This window comes from Delphinapterus leucas, chromosome 6 (assembly GCF_059928025.1).
Source record: "Delphinapterus leucas isolate spDelLeu-1000000601 "Yukka" chromosome 6, BTC_Dleu_Yukka2, whole genome shotgun sequence".
NCBI lineage: Eukaryota > Metazoa > Chordata > Mammalia > Artiodactyla > Monodontidae > Delphinapterus > Delphinapterus leucas.
This window is the reverse complement of record NC_143134.1, coordinates 16,563,883-16,584,709: the sequence shown is the minus strand read 5'-3', so window position 1 is coordinate 16,584,709 and position 20,827 is coordinate 16,563,883. Positions and strand designations below refer to the sequence as shown.

At 50.1% G+C, this 20,827-nt stretch overlaps 1 protein-coding gene across 4 annotated transcripts in view; it reads left to right on the top strand.

The window, feature by feature from the left end:
* The window catches only part of MSRA (methionine sulfoxide reductase A), a 383,087-nt gene that overhangs the window by 326,257 nt on the left and 36,003 nt on the right, over positions 1-20,827 (top strand). The window contains exon 6 of one of the 4 annotated variants that reach the window (XM_089912747.1): positions 14,339-14,462. The exons of the other annotated variants lie outside the window; for them this stretch is intronic. Coding sequence (XP_089768873.1) covers positions 14,339-14,431 — 93 coding nt within the window. The 3' untranslated portion in view covers positions 14,432-14,462. The remainder of the gene's footprint in view (positions 1-14,338; positions 14,463-20,827) is intronic. 4 annotated transcript variants of the gene reach the window in all.

The following is a 20,827-nucleotide window of genomic DNA, read 5'->3' as shown; positions in this document are numbered from 1 at the left end:
TTTGTGCATTATTGATAGGTCAGTCATTTCTTCAAGTTAATCAAGGCCCATTATAAATAAATAAATGTTTTTAAAAACAGTCATAGGAAGAAAAACACATACATGAGAATTATTCATCAGGTTTCCAGGTTTAAAATCATCATTATATAACTTGTAGCAGATATGGGAGGAACAGCCATTTGTACATTCTCCTATGTGGTTATGAAACCATGAGTTCATCCTGAAGTATCCACACAGGCAGAGTTCCATCATCTCATCCTTGATGGATATTTGGCACAAATGTTCTGTTCTTGCTGAAGAAGAAACTTGATGTTGAGCCCTCAGTAAGTGGTAGACAGGGACACCTTTATAAACTTCCGTTTTGTCATTATTTTTGCTTTCTGGTTTAATAGCAACCAACGTTGGTATCATGTTCTGCAGCTTCAAAATGCTTCCACATGTCATCTTCATTCTCTACCGCTAGATAATTAGTGCCTTTCTTTTACAACTGAGGTGACCATTATGTTCATAGAAATCAAATGACTCGCCCAAGATCACATAGCCAGTCAGTGGCAAAGGCAGGATGTAAATCTGGATTTTCTGGCTCTAAATTTCATGTTCCTTCTACTGTCTGGCACAGCTTCCCAAGAGAAGATAAGAATTGTTCTCAAGATGGAATTCCTTGTTTCCATTACATATGGTGGCAGAGCGGCCATGTGGCCAGTCAAGACATAGCAAGTTAGGCAGAGGATCAGTCAATGTCTAAGGCTTTTAAGGAAGGACATTTCACACTGAAACTGTTAAATATCCTCTTCTTTTAATGAAATGTCAGTTCTCATTAATTCATTTATTTACCCAACAATATTACTGTAAGAGTAGCAGCCATATTGCCTGCACTGTCAGCACAGAGAATGATGGCCTGGCCCCATGGCCTGCAGGGGCCCACATTGTGATGACCTGTGAATGCCTCTCCCTTGTCCTGAACCCTTTTTCTCTTCACCTGCCATCTCCAGTCCATGTTATGTACCTGGAATACCAGGGGAATGTCCTTGTTTGTCATGGTCAACAGCAAGGAGGGAAACATATTAAAAATGCTTTAAGACTCACAAGGTCTTATAGGTCAGCCTGTGGATTGGTGCATGGACCTGTTCTCCTGCCAAATGTGCCAGGGTTGCCGCGGAGACAAAAAAGCAGCTGTATTTTGTTCTGAGACGTGCTATCACATGCTCATGGGCACACGTGCCGGCTAGTCATTAGAACATGTGTCTTAAGTATGATCCAAGTCTCCTCTCCATGATTCTACTCCTTTCCTGACTTTGATCCTTCCTACAAATGAAGATTTCTTTTTCACCATCCTGTGTTGTATCAACCTGGGCGTATCATAGTCCCCTGGGGACGCTGCCAAGCCATGCTTGCCCACTGTACCCCCTCTGCAACCCTGGTTATGAAACAGAGCTCTCTGTGAGGTGATTGATTAAACTGAATTCATTGGTTTTTTTAGGGTGTATTATTTGGGGACAAGATCAGGAAGGAGATAAATACCAGAAGGTACTTGAACGTCAGAAAGGAGGTCATTTGCCATCTCAACCTTTAGAGGTGGTGCAGATTTAAGACTGGGGAAGCCCATCTATTACGGGAGAAGTCCTCTTCTGTGGCTATTCTTCATGTTGGACACGGAAAGAGTGTCACCAGCTCCCACACCTCATCTGGCCCCACCTTGTTCCCCAATTTCCCTGACCCCTCCCATGATGAATCCGAGATTGACACAGGCCTTCCCCAGATGGTCCCTACACTTTGGGAATGGCACAGCTGTTTGTCAGGTTCTTGGCTTTTGCCTGGGCGAAAGTACACAGCAGCAGAGAGCCATATTCTTACCAGTTGGGAAGGGAGAAGAGGCCAGTCCCCTGGCCAACATAGAGCTTGGACTCCTTCGCGTGGCAGGTGAGGCCGTACACGGTTCGCCAGACTCCTTGTCCCCGGCCAGCCCCCTTTCACTGTACTGTGAGCTTCTTTGCTTTGATACCTCTGGCCTCTGCCCACAGGGTCTCCTCTGCTTTGGAGGGCGCTGCGAGCTACTCTCACGCAGGCTGTGGACCCCACCACCTTTCACCTCCAGCGCTGCTCCGGGCCTTCTCGCCAGGCGTCACTGGCCCTGCTAGGCAGTGGCTGCCATCTGAGCCAGCGGGGTCCAATTAAGAATTAAGAAATAGACTATTACAGTCACAGGCCTCATTGAGCCGGAAGTGTTTAGAGTAATTTTCCAAATGAACTCCATGGAGATTATTTTCACCATGCTTGCAAATCAGATAAACAGATTCCTCATGCATCTGTAGTGCTTTGTAGTTATAAGATGGCTGTACCTATGCCACTTTAGTTTATTTTGCTCCCTGCAAGAATGTTATGAGGTAAGTAGGGCAAATGCCATTTTCCCTATTTCTAGATAACTAAACTGAATCTCAGAGACGCTGACTTAAACACAGCCACTCTGTTCCAGGTGACGTGGATCACTCCCACCTGGATCTCTCTCTGGATGGGAACAAAGGGAGGAAGCCTACAGTTAGACAAAGCAAAGATAGGAACAACCATAGTGAATACAACTTGAGTGGTGGGAATCAGACTACAGGCTCTACAGGGGTTGGCAAGAAAATGTTGGTATAGTCAGGGAATAATAATTAAAATTTTTGTGGGCTTAAAAGTTGAGATAGAAATCTAAAACTGGCTTAGAAACTCCAATAAAGTTAAAAATAGGATTTCCTATAAAGGTTTAACTCTGTTGCAAGCCCTGTGCTGAGTGAGTGTTTACAAACACGATCTTATTTCATCCCCCATCCAGCCCATGAGACTGTTCCTATTGTTGAGGTGCAGGGGCAGGACAGACACAGTTTATGGAACTCTGGGGACGTCAGGAGAGCGGGCAGGTGGCGGGGGACTGTGGGGGTCAAGTGGGAAGCGGTGTGGATGGGCCAGATTAAGATGGGACCTCAGAGCCAGCCGAGGCACTTGGACGTGATGGGGTGGGCCGTGCAGCCTCTGGGGGGTTTTGAGCAGGTGCGGGACCTGAGAAGGGGGTGGATGTGAAGACCACTGAAGCGAAGCCTTGGCTGTGGGGTCCGTGTTGTGGCCACTGGCTTCCAGAATCCAAGAGAAGTCCGTGGACCCGGCCTGAAGGCAGGTGCATGAGTCACCGCCACGTTAGCATCCTGAGAGGGGGCGGGGCTTGCCCTCTCCCGGCCATTGCACGGCCCGTTCCTGGCTTATACGCAAACTCAGGGACACCCATGGAGACGTTTCCCCCTGCCATCAGGCTGATTGATGGAGGAATCAAGTTCCTTCTGTTCGGTGCGGTGAGCTGATGGTCTTTTGTTCTCCAGGCCAAATTCCTAGGATCCTTTGGTCCCAGAACACTTCGCCTGTGGAGTTTATAATAAGAAAGTACAGAAGTGAACTCACAGAATATAATTTGGGGATTATGGATAGAGATAATATTGGGGAAAATGGTGATTTTCCTAAATCCAGAGCCTTGTGCTATGTGGTCCGTTGGCTGCCTCGATGGGAGCGGGCAGACCCTGCATGGCCCTGTGCTGTGTTAGAGATGAGAGTAACCATTAATTATGCAAATGCTGCGTGCCAGGCCCCAGGCTGGGTGCCTTACAGGTGTGTCTCACAGAACTCTGTGAGGAAGGTGTTCTGAGTCCAGTTTACAGATCAGTAAATTAAGTCTCAGAAATCTTGTGTAACCTGCCAAGGCCTTACAGCTAGTAAATGACAAGTAAAAGTACAGCGTAGGTCTCTCTGTGTCCTTCCCACTGTACGCTGGAGGAAAACACTCACGCAGATGCAGCTGGCTGGACCACGGGTCTTTGCTTTGAAACATTCTGAGAGCTTAACCATTTAGTTTCCATTTTCCCCTCAATTTTGCCTTTGCAATCTCTTGTACAATTTTTTTTTTTTTTTTTTTTTTTTTTTTTTTGCGGCACACGGGCCTCTCACTGTTGTGTCCTCTCCCGTTGCGGAGCACAGGCTCCGGATGCGCAGGCTCAGTGGCCATGGCTCACGGGCCCAGCCACTCCGCGGCATGTGGGATCGTCCCGGACCGGGGCATGAACCCACGTCCCCTGCATCAGCAGGCGGACTCTCAACCACTGCGCCACGAGGGAAGCCCTCTCTTGTACGTTTGAAGAGATAAGAGATGTTTGCATGTGGCTTGTACGGACATATATTTGCTCCCTCTCTTCCTGCTTTTTCCTCTCTTTCTGGCATCTTCCCTCCCTCCCCCCCATCCCCAATACATGTAGAAGAAGTAAGGCCAGCATCAGCTCTGTTGCAACATGACTCATCGTTAGACTTAACCTGACCAGGAGTTATTGGCACCACAGATGGACGCCCGGGGTGGATCTTTAGCCCTTGAGGTAGATGAACGAGTCATAGGCGGGGCACTAGCACAGATGCGTTTGCAGAGCTGAATTCACATGATTATGCTTCTGTCTTAATGCAGCAGTGGGGATGATGTTCTGTGGAGCTGGTGGTTCTGTGGGTGCGTCAGTAGCAACAGGCTGTGTTTGAAGGCGCAGGGACCGAGAGGGCAGGCGCAGGACCTCGATAGCCGAGCACCAGCGGGAGTCAAGGATTAACGGGAGATGGGTTAAACCCGGGCTTTGGGTTTTCCAGAATGGCAACCTAATGGTAAAGAAGGCGCCAAGCCTGCATCTGTCCCTTTGCCTGCAGAAGGCCACATCACTCATGGGAACAGGGCACCCACACGGGTATATCCTGCGGGGACCTGCCACCCTGCGGAGACCATTATCGATCTGGGGGGGCAGGGCAAAGCCAAGTTGAAGGACTTGGTACCAATGCCGGGTCATAGTCATCCCTGTTCTTGTAACTGTGGTTGGCCAGATTCGGCCACTCTGCAGGAGGGAATCTCCCCTCCCTTCTTTGCCCTGGAATGGAATTATCAGGTCAGTAGAATCAGCATTATGTTGGAGGGTTGCTGTGTGGCTTTTCAGATGGGGTGGCTTCCTACCTAATAATGGTGCCCCCTCCCCCCATCAGATGAAGGGCTTTCTTCTGAAGGGCCCTGGAAAGAGTGTGTCCTCCTGGAACCTGACTTGATTTTGTTCAGCTTTCCATGAATGACTTTTCTTTCTGGGTTGCAGACTTACATTTCTGATGATCTAAGCAGCTCATTGTTACTTTGTGGACAGATCATCTATTCCTTTAACTGAATCATTTAGCAAACGTTAGTGCAACTCATACACAGAAGATGATGTATTCCTTAGGACGCTGGTGTTTCCGGCGTGTTTTCTGAGGATCCTCATAGCCTTTGCTTCTACAATCCAACCAGAAACTGCAAAAACCACTTGGACTGCTTAACTGCAAGGTGCCTTTAGAACTGCCCTCCATTTCCAGTCAAGTTTAGATTAAGAAGGTGCCTAATTAGAGGCAGCATAGCACAAGGTTAATGTCATGGGTTCTGCTGGCATATTGTCAGGGCTTGAATCTCTGCTCTGCCACTTACTATGTGCTCTTCAGCATGACATGCTCCCTCTCTACCCTGCCTCAGTCTACCAATCTGTAGAATGAGGATAACGAGAGTACCTACCTCCTAGGGTTTGGTAAATAATAGATAAGTTATCCCATGTAAATCATAGAATAGCACCTGATACATAGTAAGTGCTCAATAAATATTAGCTATTATTAAGCACCTCAGACCCCAAGGAAACCCTATGTTTAAAGAAGCGGAGGGGGTATGGGGCTCAAGAGGACTGAGTCTAAGCCCAGATTCACCCATTGTAAGGCCTCAGGTGAGCCACCCATGCTTCCTGGACGTGACTTGGGCTCCTCATCTGTAAAATGGGGCTGCAAAGTTATGTCCTAACCGATCATGGCAGTTCACGTTATGAGGCTGTGCGTGGAATGACCGTGGCGATCCGTCGCACTGAAAGTGATGATCACAAGGGTTTTGGGGGGACTAAATCACAGGTGGACCCAGCCAGAGGGTAAAAACCAAGCCAGTTTACATGTGTGATTTTACATTAATTACATGTGACATTCTTGGCTGGCAAAATCCCAAACCGTAAGGTGGCCTGAATCCCCTTTAAGGAGATTGCTGCCAGCATCTCTGTGGGGCCTTCTGATTTGAAGCACAGTTTGACCTATTAGGAGCCAGATCCTTTCATATTACTAGTAGCCATCTTTTTCCATTAACAGATACTGATTCTTTGTTTCTTACGGTAGCAGTAACTGGCTTTGTTAGAAGGATAGCTTCTCTGTAGCCATATCCTTCGGGTGGGTGAGAACAGCCGTCTGGGTGAATGAGGTAAGGAGTGCAGGTATTTTTACCCAGAAAATGCACTGTGCACTTCCGACCTTCGGATTTGGTATCTGCCCAGCAAGGTGTAGCACCAAAATGTCTCACAGAGACGGCTGGGAGCCTGTGACCTGGAGCTGGGGACAGCAGGCTGCGTGTTTCTTTCAGAATTCTGGGCTGACTGATCTTAGGCTCTGAAATCAGATTTGACCCTCTGCTGGGTCTCTCTGGGCAGCTTTAATTATGGCAAGTTCACAGGGTCAACTCCTGCTGGCAAAACACTTTTTCAAAGGAGGGTCCTGAATGTGGAGGTGCTGGGTGTGAGGGGGCCCTGAGTCTCCCAGGGCCAGCCAGATGGGACCTGCTTTGCACAGACCCCCGGCCCATCAGGACGAAGCTTCCTGGCGGTGCTGGCGCTCGTGGTCCAGGAGGGTCTCGGTGTGAACCTGGGCGGTGGCGGCCGGCTGGGAGTGCTGGCCCCAGCGCGAAGCTTTCACCAGCAGTGCCTGCTCGGGGTGAAAGGCTCCAGGTGTCCGGGCCAGCAGACGTCTTTATCAGCGACTGAATGTTGGCCGAGGGGCTCTGCTCGCTCTTGTGGAGCACAGGGCATCACAGGAGAGGAAGAGCTGGGGCCTGGGAGCCGGGAGCCCTGGGTTCTAGTCTCCACCCTGCCAGAAGCCGGCTGCGTGGCTTCTTCCCTCCGGCCCTTGGTTTCTTCACATATGGAAGCTGGCAGGGGGTCTCTGTGGTGCTCGCCCCCATGTTCTGGACTCTAGGGGACCACAGGGATGAGCAGGTATGGAAGAGCGACCACCCAGTGAGAGATTCCAGAAACTAGGGGGGCTGGTAGCTAACCCCCCTGTAATAGTCTCTCAGCCTCTGTGAGCCGGGAGGAGCTTTCCAATCAGCACGTACACCCCAGGGGCCTTGCTGAGTTGGTGACCCTGACCACGAACAGGATGGGGGTGACCGGGCTTATAGCATCCATCAGAACATAGACTGGCATCATCTCCTGGGCCAGCTGGAGCCTCGGCACACGGGCTCCTGACATCCTCCTCACCATCTCCAAGTTCATACTTCCATAGAGAACCACGCACTAGCTCAGTGGTTCTCAAAGTGTGGGCCCAGAGGCATCCACGTCATCTGGGAACTTGTTGAAAATGCGAATTCTCGGGCCCCACCCCAGACCCACTGACCGACTCAGAAACCCTGTGGGGGGGCGGGCAGCAACCTGTTTAACAAGCCCTGCTAGTGGTCTGAGGCAGGCTGAGGTCTGAGAACCACTGCACCAGCACAACCCCGTAGTTTGAGAACCATAGTGTATCTCTCCCTCTTTTATGTAAAACTATTTTTAACTATGAAGACAAGACTCCAGCAATACTTTGAAAAATTACTGCAGCCCCACTGCCCCGTCATAGTCACTGTTTTCATCTTTCTGGGCTCCCTTCTGGTCTTTGTTCATCTGGACACATAGTTTTTACACAGACCGCATTGGATAGAGACTTCTTCCTGTAGTACTTCTTTCACTTAAACATTATTAGTGCGTTTTTCCCCATCGCTTCATCACCTTTATACTTGTCATTTTCAATGACTACAGAACACTTCCCTCCCATGACCGGCTTCACACGCTTGACCGCCCTGTCCCCAGACATATGGCGACTTGCCACTTTGCACTATTGGAGAAGCCTCCTGCCTGTCCAGGGCGAGGTCAGCTTCTGGGATGTTCTGCGTGACCCCCGTCAGCCCAACGTCGACCTCCCTGTAAGTCCTCAACCTGAGGCTATCTGAAAAAGATTGCTTAGTGGAAAAAATAAACCAAAGAGACCCCCTAAATCTGCGGTGATGCATCACGACTGAAAGAGGCCTGTCCGCTGAGTTTTGTTAACTGAGCATCTTCTCATTGCACTCACAGGTGGTGTCTGCAAAGGGGGGCACGGTGTGGGCATGGGGGCGGGAGCCTCCCCTGCCCCAGTGGGCTGGATGCCCGTGGCCTCACCCTGTGCCAGGCCTGCTGGCGGTCATTTCCTGAGCATCCTGGTCCCCAGCAGGAAGGCCCCTCCTTCTTTCTCGTGCTGCCTCCACCTCCCCCCACCCTACACCTGTGTATCTCTCTCTCCTTCCTTCTCCCAGCCTGGCTCAGCCCGGGGATAGCCTGAGACTCACAACTTGACCAGCGCGGCCCCTAGTTTTGACAAGACCACTGACCATTCTTGGGTCATATAAATAACGCTGTATCTTTTGCAATGATTTTGTTGGGGTAAATCCTAGATCTGGGCTAAGGTTAATAGGGCGTCTCGTGTGTCATTGTCCCTTCCGTTAGTGGTGACATGCATTTATGCCCTGTCAGTGGCTCGACATTGCTCTTCATGACCTGGCAAACTAGGGTCTTCCTTATTTGGCTCTTGGGTCACAAACTCAACGCAGGTGGCTCAAAGGGGCACGCTGGTGACATGAATGTTGATTGGGCCGGACCATGGGAGAGAGAGGGGCTGTAATGAACTGAAAAGACACCCAGCCGAAATGCACTCATGTGCAGTGGGGAGAAAAAAGGAAAGATAAATGACAGAGGGTGCACATGGTTCTTCCCTTCAGCGTCACTGCCTCACGCACCCCGCACATTCCAGCCACACCCAAATGGGCTGCGCTCGCTCTGCCTGCTTGGGGTTTGGTTTGGCCTTGTGGCCTTTTCACAAGCTGTTTCCCTGCCTAGACTGTCTCTTCCCCTTTATTCGTGGATGACTCCTACTCTTGATTTAAGACCCAGCCCGCATGGTCTCCTCCTACAGGAAGCTTTCCCAGGTCAACTGCCACGGGTTAGGAGGAGGCTTGACCTCTGGGTGGGCAGCTGGAGAGGGCACTCCCTGCACTCTGCATGGGGGGACTGCTACAGGGTGCTAGGCTTTAATTCCCTTTGAGAGCATTGCTACAGTTCAGTTTTGAAATTTCTTTCTTTAATAATATCCCAAGGGAGCTATGAAGGATGTGATGCTGTGGCCGCCTTTCCTGTGCAGTTTTCCTGGTTAGCCCATAACTGGTGAAATGCCCTGGTTTCTTATTCCAGAATAAGAAAATGCACTCACAATTAGCTTACATTCCTTTCCTTTTCTAGACTAAGAATTATTTTTTTTTATCTCTGTGTCTCCAGAAGCCAGTAAGCTGGCACACAATAGGTACTTAATAATTTTTTTTGGATGGATGGATGAATGGATGGATGGATGGGTAGATGAATGGATGGGTAGATGGATGGATGGGTGGATGGATGGATGGATGGGTAGATGAATGGATGGGTGGGTGGATGGATGGATGGATGGGTAGATGAATGGATGGGTGGATGGATGGATGGATGGAAGGATGGATGGGTAAATGGGTGGATGGATGGGTGGATGGGTAGATGTATGGATGGGTGGATGGGTGAATGTTCTATATCTGGATGCCCCATGGCCCCTGGAGGCACGCTTGGGCAGTGTCTCCCCCAGTGTGTCTCCCCCAAGCCTCTCCCTCACTCATCCTCCCCACCTCTGTCCTCCTTCCCTTCCACTTTGCACTCGCCTCTGCTCATCATTTTAGCTTTACCTTGATTTCATTGTTTTCTCCCGCCTTCCTTTTCTCTCTTATCCACCCCCTTCCTAACATAAATCAGTTCCCTTCCCTACCTTCTCTAGCTGTTTCATCCTGACTAAATAGCCAGGAGGTTTTTTGTTTAGGGCTCATCCCCGGGGCCTCAGGAAGGAAGTGGTCTGAGGATCAGAGTCCCTGGAACATTTCAGAAGAAGAGCTGGGAGGAAGGGGGCAGTGAGGCTTAGATCCTGGCGCTGGGTCTGTCATACTGGCCCCTCCCCAAGGAGTTTCCACCACCTTTCACGTTAGCATCGGGCCTCTCCAGAGGCCTGGCTGGTGGGGTGGCAACACACATGTGCCCAACCCCTGTGGTGGAGGCTGTAGGTTTCGGCCCTCTCTCTGCAGTTGCTGGATTAAACCACCAAGGGGCGCACTTGCCCCACCCATCCTGTGATGGTAGGGGTGCTAGATTCTCTCCCATCCACAGTGTCGAAGCAGAGGCAGGGCAGACCCTAAGGGAGCTGATGAGACTCTTGCTTTTCCTTAGAGATCTAGGAACTGTGGCAGGGACCCTTGATGTCAGGGCCATCCCTGGGGGCTGGAAAAATCACCCTGGGTTGGTCTCCTCCCTGCCCCGCCTCAGGCACTGTCACTGTTGTGACCCTAGGGGACCAGAGGTACACCAAGGGCCAACTTGCGGGGGATAAATCACGAATGGGCACCTGGAGAGGTCGAATGTGACTGGAGAATGGTAATGTGAAGCCATTTCGTGCTGTGTGGTGTGGGGTCCTCCTGCCCACTCTACAGGTGAGGAAACTGAGGCCCAGAGGGGTTAGGTGGCCTGCAGTGCCCGCTGGACTGGGGCAAGGACTGTCGTGTGTTACTTGGTTGTGGGTCTTTAGTTTTGCCTCAGCAGGTGGGGCCACCTCCTTGTCCTCCTCCAGCTGCTTCTCCAGGTCGTCGAGCACTGACAGCAGCTCAGGAGCCTTTGGCCTTGGAGACAGCCCTGCCCACAGGTATCCCCTCCCCCTACCACTGTGGTTCTCGCGCTGCAGTCTTTAGGATGCGAGTCCAGGGCCAGAACCTCGTTAATCGTTCTCCCCTGACCCGCACTGGTTTTGAGGAGATGCCTGTCACCAGAGTCTCCCTTGAACTGCTTTTCGTGCCGAGACATGGGTAGCAGCTGGCGGACAGGCTCAGCTTGCCCTGGGAGGGAGGCGCACCTTGAGTGCCCTATTTGCAAAATGACCAGCGGCTGTCATTCTACACCTGCCTCTCATTTGGAGACCTGATCTAAAGCTGTAAAGGTGGTGCCAGGAAAGGGCTTTGCCAAAGCATCTCATGAAAATCTGGCCAACAGGCCTTTGGGGTCCACTAGCTACAGCTTCACGTGGCAGATACCTCAGCTCTGTTTTCAGATTTGGCAAGTGGCAGAGGTCTTGACTAGGCTGAAGGTCATTCAAGGGCCAGAATGGCATTCCTGGACCCTTCCTTTAAGTGGATGTACCTGCCCAGTCATGGAGGGACAAGGCCGTGCTTGGAAGAGGCCCAGCTCTGCCTCCAGCTAGCTGGTAGTGGGACTGGAATCACTCCGGCAGCCCCGGCCCGATGCTGTCCCGCCCTGACCCACCACTCTCCACTCTGCCAGCACGCTCCCTTGTGGACATCAGCTTCCCACCGGTGTTTTCCTCCTTAGAGCTTCTGTCTCCTCCTGGGGCGCTGGGTGGAAGAAGAGAATTCCCGGACCTTCACTTCTTCTCCCTAGAGCTGGGGCAGCGTCCATGAAAGAAAACTAGTTCAGCCACCTGACCTTCGAGGTGGAATATTCGAGGCCTGGTGATTTGCTCAGGTCCGTGGGGCCGGTTGCTGGGAGAGTCAGGGCTGTCCAGGGAAGGGCACTGCCATCTGGAAAGCAAGAAGGCTGCGGGGGAAGGGAGGGGGGTTCAGGCTTCAGGAGGATTGCTGGTGTGAGCCTTCGGTCACGGGGAGCTCAGAATGGCAAGTGGGGTGATGGAGGTCCTGTGGCAGAAAGAGGCCCCAGTTCATCTCCACAGGTTCCACTTAAAAACAAAATTGAGGTCTATTAAGACAATTAAGAATTGTACATGTTGAAGCTGTATAATTTGATGATTTGATATACATATCCACTGTGAAACGACCACCACGTTTCATCTAATTAATCTCTCTCTTCAGATAGTTGCAACTTTTTTTTTAATGGGGACAAACCTTAAGATCTACCCTCTCAGCAACTTGGCTCAATTTTAAAGTGTAGTGGGGTGGGGGAATGTTTTGTGGTCTCTTCTTACTCAGGCGGCTTCTGGGCTCAACTGAAGCAATTTCAGTTTGGTTCTTGTGGCTTAAAAGGTCCCTGAAACACTTCAGTGAAATTATAGCTCCTTAATTTAGCTGCCTGTCAGTTATTTTTTTTTCCAGGTGGTTTAGGGTTGACAGTGAGTTTGACATTTGTAAAAATGTTTTGGAAAGCGTATCAGAGACCTTGAACTCAAAAAGAATATAAAGTACATTATTTGGAGAAGTGTGATTGGAATTATTCTTCTGGCCACTCCAAGTCCCGTCTCTCTTCTTTCAACAGTCTTTGCAGACAAAGCCCAGTGAAATTGTAGGCTACTTCTGAGGCCGGCTGCCTTTGTGAGTTTCCTTCTGGCTCCGTCACCCTCATTTTAGTGACTTCTGCTTCGTTTGCGCACAGCTAAGGAGAAAGCACTTCTTTTTAGTTGGTCAGAGCGTTGTAGGATGTTAGAGGTGGAAAGAACTTTAGGGACCTTCTTCACCTGCTCACCCCCACTTTTTTCCCAAGGGCTTGGAGGGCATGGGATGTGACCAAGTTCACGTGACGGATGCCTGCTGAGCTGAGATTCACCCCCAGATCAATGACTCTGGGCCACCCTTGCTCCATGAAGCTACACACTAAAATGCTAACCGTGACATTTACCTGCCATTTTTAGGACAGTTTATGTGCCCAGGGCTTGTATCTTAAATCAGAATATGCCTGGCATATTGGGCTGTGTCACCCTGGGGAACTGTGTGACTACACCTTCCATGCCCTTATGGGTGGAGAGAAGTAGTAGAACCTGCCTGGAACTTGGAGACCCTCCCTCTACCCCAACCTGCTTGCTCTGACCCCTTCCAGGCAGTTCAGAAACATTGCCAGGCACCCACCCTGCCAGTGCTTGGAATCCAAAGAATGAAAATTCATAACTCCTCCCCTCCAAATAATGACAGTATAATGTGGGAATCATCACAGTGCCGGTCAGCGTGGAGCCTCTCCAGACAGTCCCGGCAGAATTGCCCTCTTCGTCTAGGTGGGAAGGCAGAGGGTTTTCAGGCCAGAGGTTCTCAACTCTGGCCACTCATTGGGGTCACCTGTGGAGTTTAAAAAAGTCCTCCTGCCCACCCCTCAACCCCATTTTGATGATTAACCCCAATCTGAGGTAGAGCCCAGGCATGAGAAGTTGGGTTTTTTTTTTTTTTAGAAGCTTCCAGATGTTTCCAGATGCAGCCAGGACTGAGAACTGCTAGGTAAAAGGACTCACATTTGAGTCTTATTTGGGAACTATTAAAAATTCAAGTGAAGGGCTTCCCTGGTGGGTCAGTGGTTAAGAATCTGCCTGCCGATGCAGGGGACACGGGTTCGAGCCCTGGTCCAGGAAGATCCCACATGCCACAGAGCAACTAAGCCCGTGTGCCACAACTACTGAGCCCGAGCTCTAGAGCCTGCAAGTCACAACTACAGCGCCCACACACCACAACTACTGAAGCCCGCATGCTTAGAGCCCGTGCACCACAACAAAGAGTAGCCCCTGCTCACCACAACTAGAGAAAGCCCCCGTACAGCAATGAAGACCCAGTGCAGCCAAAAATAAATAAATAAATAAATTTATTAAAAAATAAAGTGTGACTTGTTAAAGGCAATAAGGAAGACGTTATTCGAGGGGGGCTTCTACCATGGGCTTTGCCGTAGGGGAGAGCCGGGACTTAACTCCCAGACACCAGGACGAGGGGGGAATTCCTGCCGTGGAGCAGGGTGGGGCTGAGGGGATGGAGATTACTGAGAGGACCTATCGAGGTAAAGCCACCTAACTGGATTCTTGCTGATGGCAGGCCGGGGTGATCAGACATCACCTGGGAGACCCCATCAGTTAGGGTTATCCGACGTGGAGGGCGAGGGTTCTGGTTAAACTGACGGAGCAGGACTCTTGCTACGACTGGACAATATGGAGACCAGCACAAAGGCCCTGAGGTCAGGCCCTGGTTGAGAGAGTTCAGAGGAGCCTGAATAGAGTTTGGTCAAGGAGAGAACCTGTCGCAATGGTGGGCGGCACGTTGCCGTGGAGGGTGTGCCTGGGGGTGGGCAGAGCGAGGGGTGGGAGACGTGACAGGACGGGCTGGACCTTTATGACTGGGGGGGGGCGCGGGGCAGGGGGGTGAGGCGATCAAGTCTGTGATTCTAAAGGATTATTCTCTTGTCAGGAGGTTAGGGGCTGCATTCAGTGTGTGGCGGCTGAGGTCCTCACTGGACAATCCAGGAGGTCATCTCCAGGAGGCACTGAAATAAAGATCTGAAGCGGGGCGTGCTGGCGGAGGAGATACAAAGGTAGGAGTTGTTAGCGTGTCAAGACTGGTTAAATGGTTTCTGCAGCCAAGGGAGTGAATTGTGAATTTTCTCACCCACCCTGGGGGAGGTGTCCTATAAAATCAGGTCAGGGACTGAACAGCAGCCGTTGTGGAGACAGCAAAAAAAAGAGACGCTTGCAAAGGGGACTGAGAGTAAATAGTGATAGAGGAGAACAATGGAGTATCTTGGAAGCCAGGAGAGGAAGAGGGGCTTTGAGACGATGCCCCTCCCTTTGTTGTAACCCATTCCTTAACGGCCCCGTCCGCGGGAATTTCAGGGAGGGTGGGAGGGACACACTGTCACATATCAACTCCTCTTAAAATTTCAGAGCAAAGGCATCATGCAAGTGTACATGTCTGTATCGTTTCCTACTTATTAAAAGTAATGATAAACTAATGGATATTGAGTTTCCTTTAATTTTCATATGTTCCATGAGATAAGTATTATCGTCTCCAGTTTACAGATGGAGAAGTCAGAGCTCAGAGAGGTGAAATAACTCCCCAAAGTGGAAGAGACCGTCTCGGTCTGTCTGACTGCAGACTCTCCCGCTGTCTCATGTGATTTTTGCACCAGTTACTTTTCTCTGATTAGACTTCAGGAAGATGTTGAAGGCAGCTAAGGAACTGGGGCAGGGAGGGTCATGGTGATGAAACACGTATACCTAAAGCAGGAAAGGAAAAGACTCCTGTAGGCTAATGTTCATTCTGTTTCCCTTGTCCACAACCAGACACCTTTGCCTGAAGTTCAAGGCCATTCCCTAGTAGCCCCCATGCGCATACTAACAGCCTGGCTGTCCCACTCTCCCACGCCTGCTCCCGTGCTCTGCTCACCTTGTCCTTCCCGCCACAAGCCCAGCTCACCTGCCACCTCGGCTGTGTCCCCTGCTTAGATCCAGTCCCTCTCGCTTCTGTATTCCCGGGATTCCCAGCTGGGCCACTTTCAGAATTTCCCAGAGTCTGTGTGACTTGGGGATACTCTATGCCCATGTTGGGTGTCATGCCCAGTTGGGGTCTTGCTGTGAGGAAACGAAGGGGAGGGGGCATGTCCAGGTTGAGTGGAGGGGGTTCTTGCGTGGTCATGTGTTGGCAGCCTGTCGTCTCCTTCTGCAAAAGCGGGGGCCTGGCAGCTATCTGGTTAACGGGTCCATCAAGGATAGATGAGCAGCGGACTAGTCTGGTGAGCTGTCAGCTCTGATCAGGCTCACCCGTTAGGGCTCCTTGCCCTTTGGGTCTCTCAGCCCAGCTCCTGCTCTTTCTCCCGCCCACCCCCGGAGGCCATCGGCATCCTGGTGGGCACTGGTGACGTGACAAAGGACAAAATGAAAACGTCCAGTTAAACCACATCCTTATATGTCTGATCATTGTCACACGATGCTTTGGGAAACTTTTAGATATGTATCAAGGCAAAGTAATAATTACAACAATAAAATACCACCTTCCATTTGTTTAGAGAATTATGGCTGTTGTATTGTTTTTGTACATTTTATCTTACTTGAGTCTCCCAAGAGGTGTGGACACACATTAACTCCATTTTAAAGTTGATAAAATGAAGGATATAAAATTACGTTTTAAAAACAACACGAGATGCTGTTTTGAAAGGTGAATTCTACCCATTCCTAAATGGAGCTCGTGTTCTGGGGCTTCAGAAAACAAAAACAGAGGGAATTAGTTCTGGAACGTACTTATCAATATTCTGACTTCATAGGAGTCAACTTTTATAAAAATATTAACCTAATTTTGCATTGACTTTTATTTTCCCCTTCAACCTTTAATCAACCCAGCCTGACCCAGTTAGATAAGGACTTTATTCATCATTGTTGTGACAGCAGGAAACCCAGGTTCCAGTCCTGCTGTGACATGGAGGAGGCTTCATGCTCTTAGCAACTTCAGTTCCAATTTCTTCATCTGAAAATGGGCTTCATTCTTTAGATTGGCCCTGTCTGGGGCAAGGCACTAGACTGTCTATGAGGTGTCTCATACACTGCCTGGAACCCAGCAGACAGTTGTAGGTATCTGTGGCATTCTGAGTGATTAAACCAAGATCACATCTTTAATGAAAACTCTATTAAAATATTTTTCATCACTCACTGATAATTCTCTGCGCATTTTACTAGTAGCAAATCCAATGAATGTGTCAAAGAGGATTTGCTAGAGGTCACGTGAGGCCAGCAGTGACGTGACAGAGATGAGGATGCTGAGGCCAGAAGAGGCAGGTGATTCCCAGAGTCACGCCTCCTGCCGTCTGACCCCTGATGAGCCAGGCTCAGAAGCCCGTTCTCCTTCCACCCACCACACCTAACGCGTCTGTCACCCGCTGTCCCAGCCTGCCCTGCCCTTGAGTCCAAGCAGAGTAATTCGTGGCCTCATTTGTCTGTGGCTTCACGTGTCCCACGTAAAAGGAAGTGGTGGAGCAGTGAGTGGGCAGATGGTGACAGCTTTGAAATGCTGCGTTCCACTTCCTAGGGACTTGGGTCACTGGCCTGGTTTTGCCACAGGGCTGGTCATGCAGTGAACATTTCCTGATCTATAGAAACCTCTGAAACATTTCTCTACATTTCTAAAAGTTGGTGTTTTAGACTCAGTTTTCAGACTTTCGTATTTAAAAGAACTCACTGCATGAATGTAGAGTGCTCAGTAAACAAGGTGAATCACAGCCTCCCCTCCTGGCTGTGCGGTGGTGAGGAGGCAAGGAGGCCAGGATGGTCCTTCTGTGTGATGATAACAGTTGCCCGAGGCCGTCACAGTGAAGGAGGGGTCATGAGGCTGGCCAGAGCTGGGTGGAAGGATATCTGTCTCCTTCCCTTGTAAATTTCATCAGGCTGACGCCAGGGCTTCCTTCCACCATGAATGATGCTTATACCTCCTGAATCTGTCCGAGCTGTGAGCGTGAAGGGATCGTAGAGGCTGACTCCTTCTGTTTACAGCCCGGGAAGCGGCCGGCCAGAGAGGGATGGAGGCTGCCCTGAGGCCACACGGCTGGTCAGAGCCAGAGCCGGGCACTGAGTCCAGTGTCCCTCCCTCTGGACCCTCCCACCTCCAACCTGCTCTCGGTCCTGAGCCCCACATCCCGCTCTCATCTCCCGCTTCCTCCCTCTCTCTGGGTCTGGCCATGATGCTCTTTTTGTTATCAGTAAATGTGCTCAGTAGCCAAGTGTACACTGTAATTAAAAATTAATCTGGTGGCTAAGCGTGTCACTGTGAATACACATCAGCCTTTAATCGGCAGTGTGGCCAGCAGCCCTGACTGTACCCCTCGGCCTCAGCTTTTCATCTGTGATGTAAGGAGGGTCAAATCAGCTGACCTCAGGGGAGCATTCCCATGCTGAAGAAACGTTGTGCAGTTTCTGAGCAGAGTTATACAACGAGAACGGAACCGACCTCAGCTGCCCGTAGCTACTCCTGAGTCCCGGGAGAAGGGATGGGGGGACAGTGCAGAGCCCCACCATTGTTTCTGTCCAGGGTATGATGAGGCATCAGAGTCCCTTCTGCTTTTAGAGTGGATGCGACACCAGCTTGACGTGTGTGTCCTTGCCACTGGGCGCATTTTTACACCATTTTTCCAACTAACTTGCCATAATGGAGTTTTCAGACTTGAATCCAAAGTTATTACAGCAAATCCTGCTCTGTACCTAAGAGATGTTTCTTGGCTTTTGGTGACAGTGGGCCTTGTGGTCTAGGCAGAAGGTCTAGGCACAATCATTCCGTGCCTGGCACACGTCACCATGATACATGATGGACTCCTGGGTGCTGTGTGAACAGTGCTATGACAAGACATAGAATGCATAGTTATATATGCACAGAGAGTATATGGAAATACTCTGCGCGTTTGATTACGGCACGGGAATGATAAAAACTCGGGACCAGCTAGCATGCAGCTGTCCTGTATGGTTGATGACCTGCATCAGGCAGCATGAATCCCTAGCTGTCTGGTTAGCCTGTGGTTAGCAAGCATGTGCAGCGACACACTGACAGGTGGGCGTGCCGGTATTGAACCGAGACAGTTTGGAGACCGGCCCCTGGGCATCATGTGTGCCTTTCTACTTGGTCACTATGTGGGCTTCAGGCATTTACATGTATCAGGCTGGCACGAAGATGCCCCAGGGGCAGTCATGTGGTCTTCGGGCAGCGTGATGGATGCATAGCCACACAGCTGGCCCCCGGGTCTGGTGTAGCGTAAGCTTTCTGCCATCAGTGGTAAAGTCAACGGCAGATGGGAGAGACCCTAAGACCACATGCCCAGTGTTAGTGGTTGAGTTTCTAGGGAGCTGATATGAACTATTAGCTAGATGGCATCTGTGTCTTGTGTATTTATAATATTTAAATATTTTACCAGTCTCTTCATCTTTCTTGTTACAATGAGTTTTTCCTCATTGACCTTTCCAAAACCAAAAGAGACCATTCAATGTTTTTATTGTAGAGAAACCAAAGTTAACGCTGTGTATCTGTATTTTGGGCGGCCAGAACCCTGTGGTCCCCAAAGATAATAGTTTGCATTTTCAGAGAAGCTATCCCAAAGTATCGGACCCATTACCAACACAGGGGTGTTCAACAGTAAATACAGCTCACCACTCTACCTATCCTATCCCTTCTTTACCCAGGCCAAAAAGGGGGATTAACTACAAAAATTTGCTTATCACAGTAGGATTCACAAAATGGTTATGTAAGTTTTCTCATTTGAATAGCACATTTTTAGTTCTTAAATCCCTTTTATAAATATCTCATCTCTTCTCTGAGCAGCCTTGTTAACAGGGCAGAACTCTCACATCCATGTTACGGATGGAAAACCAAGGCTCAGAAGGGCTGTGGGACTTACCCAAAGTCACAGCTCTGGGAGACAGAGCTGATTCCACGGTCACCTCATTTTCCACCCCTCCCACTGCTCTCAGTAATCAACTAGGACCTCGTCCTTTCAAATGGTATCCGTTACCTTCTAAATAATGTGGACTGAGGTACAAATGTGAGTTGGCTCATCCAATATCTATCTAGTATTGGAGCGGTTATTTGTCAGAATTGGATCCAGAGTCCCTTTCAATATTGTCCATGCTTCTTGACTGTAAATCAACGATCTGCAATTACAGACTCAATTCAATTCATACACAGACTGAGTGGCTACCACGTTTGAGACACTGCCTGTAGGCCTGGGATGGGTGGGAGGGCGGTGGGACTAATAAAAATGATTTCAGCTCAGTCTCTGCCATCCAGCTGCCTTACATTCAAGTGGCAGAAACTAACACACACACACACAGCCACCTAGAACAGTGTGATCAGTGTGACATCAAGGGTAAGCTCAGGATGCTCTAGGAACACACCTAAGGGAGCATTGAATTCGAACCCAGGGAACTAGGAAGGCCCTCCAGAGGAAGCATGCTCCAGAGGAATGTGCCTGGAAAGATGAGTAGGATTTTAACCAGGTGTGGAAGCGTGTGTGTGTGCGTGTGTGTGTGTGTGCGTGTGCGTGCACGCACGCATGCATGCATGCATGCACCTGCAAACGTATTTGCAAAGGGCTGATGGGTAAGGGAGGAGGAGTAACCTAAACAGGTGTGATTCTGGGAAATCAGCGTGTCCACGGGGGCAGAACCACGGGATGTACGTAGAATGGGGGTGGGGAGTGGAGCGATTGAAATTGTAAAGTTTGGTTGAGGCCGAAATGTGGAGGAAACATTTAGCCATATTTTTGAGCAGAGGGATGACATGGCCAAGGATGTGTTTTAGGAAGAGCACTCTGACAGTGGTGAGGTGAAGAGGCCAGGGGAGGCAGATGCTGTGGGGCTGAGGCCAGTGTGAAGGCTCTTGCAGGTCTGGGCAGAGCACCTACGAGCATCTCAGCCGGGGGCGAGAACGGTCATTGCCGCCACTCCTCTATTTGTAATGAAATGTTGAGAATGTCTGCATGTCCGCTGACCCTGGGTCCACCCTGCCTACCAAAATAACCTTTCGGCAGAGGACAATTTGAGTCCCTCCCTGATCCAGTGAAAAAGCATTTGCCTACTTTTGAGAGTGTTCCTCAGCCTCTTTTTGCCTTGTATCCCCCCAAATGCCAAAGACTTGAGGTTGTAGATGCCCGATCTTCTGTGGGTCTCAGAGGCATATAATCTGTAGTAAAACTGTAAAGTGGTGCTCCCAAGCACACCGGCCCCATCCCCACAAAAGCTGGAATCAGAAGTTGCATTTCACCAAGATTCCTGTTTCTGTCCATCTTCATGGGCCCTCCAGGTGGGGTCCAGCTCACGTGGGCTACGCCTTGTCCACTATGGATTATGGTTTCTGTTGGAATAGCCTACTTGTACTGCCGCTCACTCCCCACCCCCTTCCCACAGTCCCTTGGCTGCACCTTTCATCTCC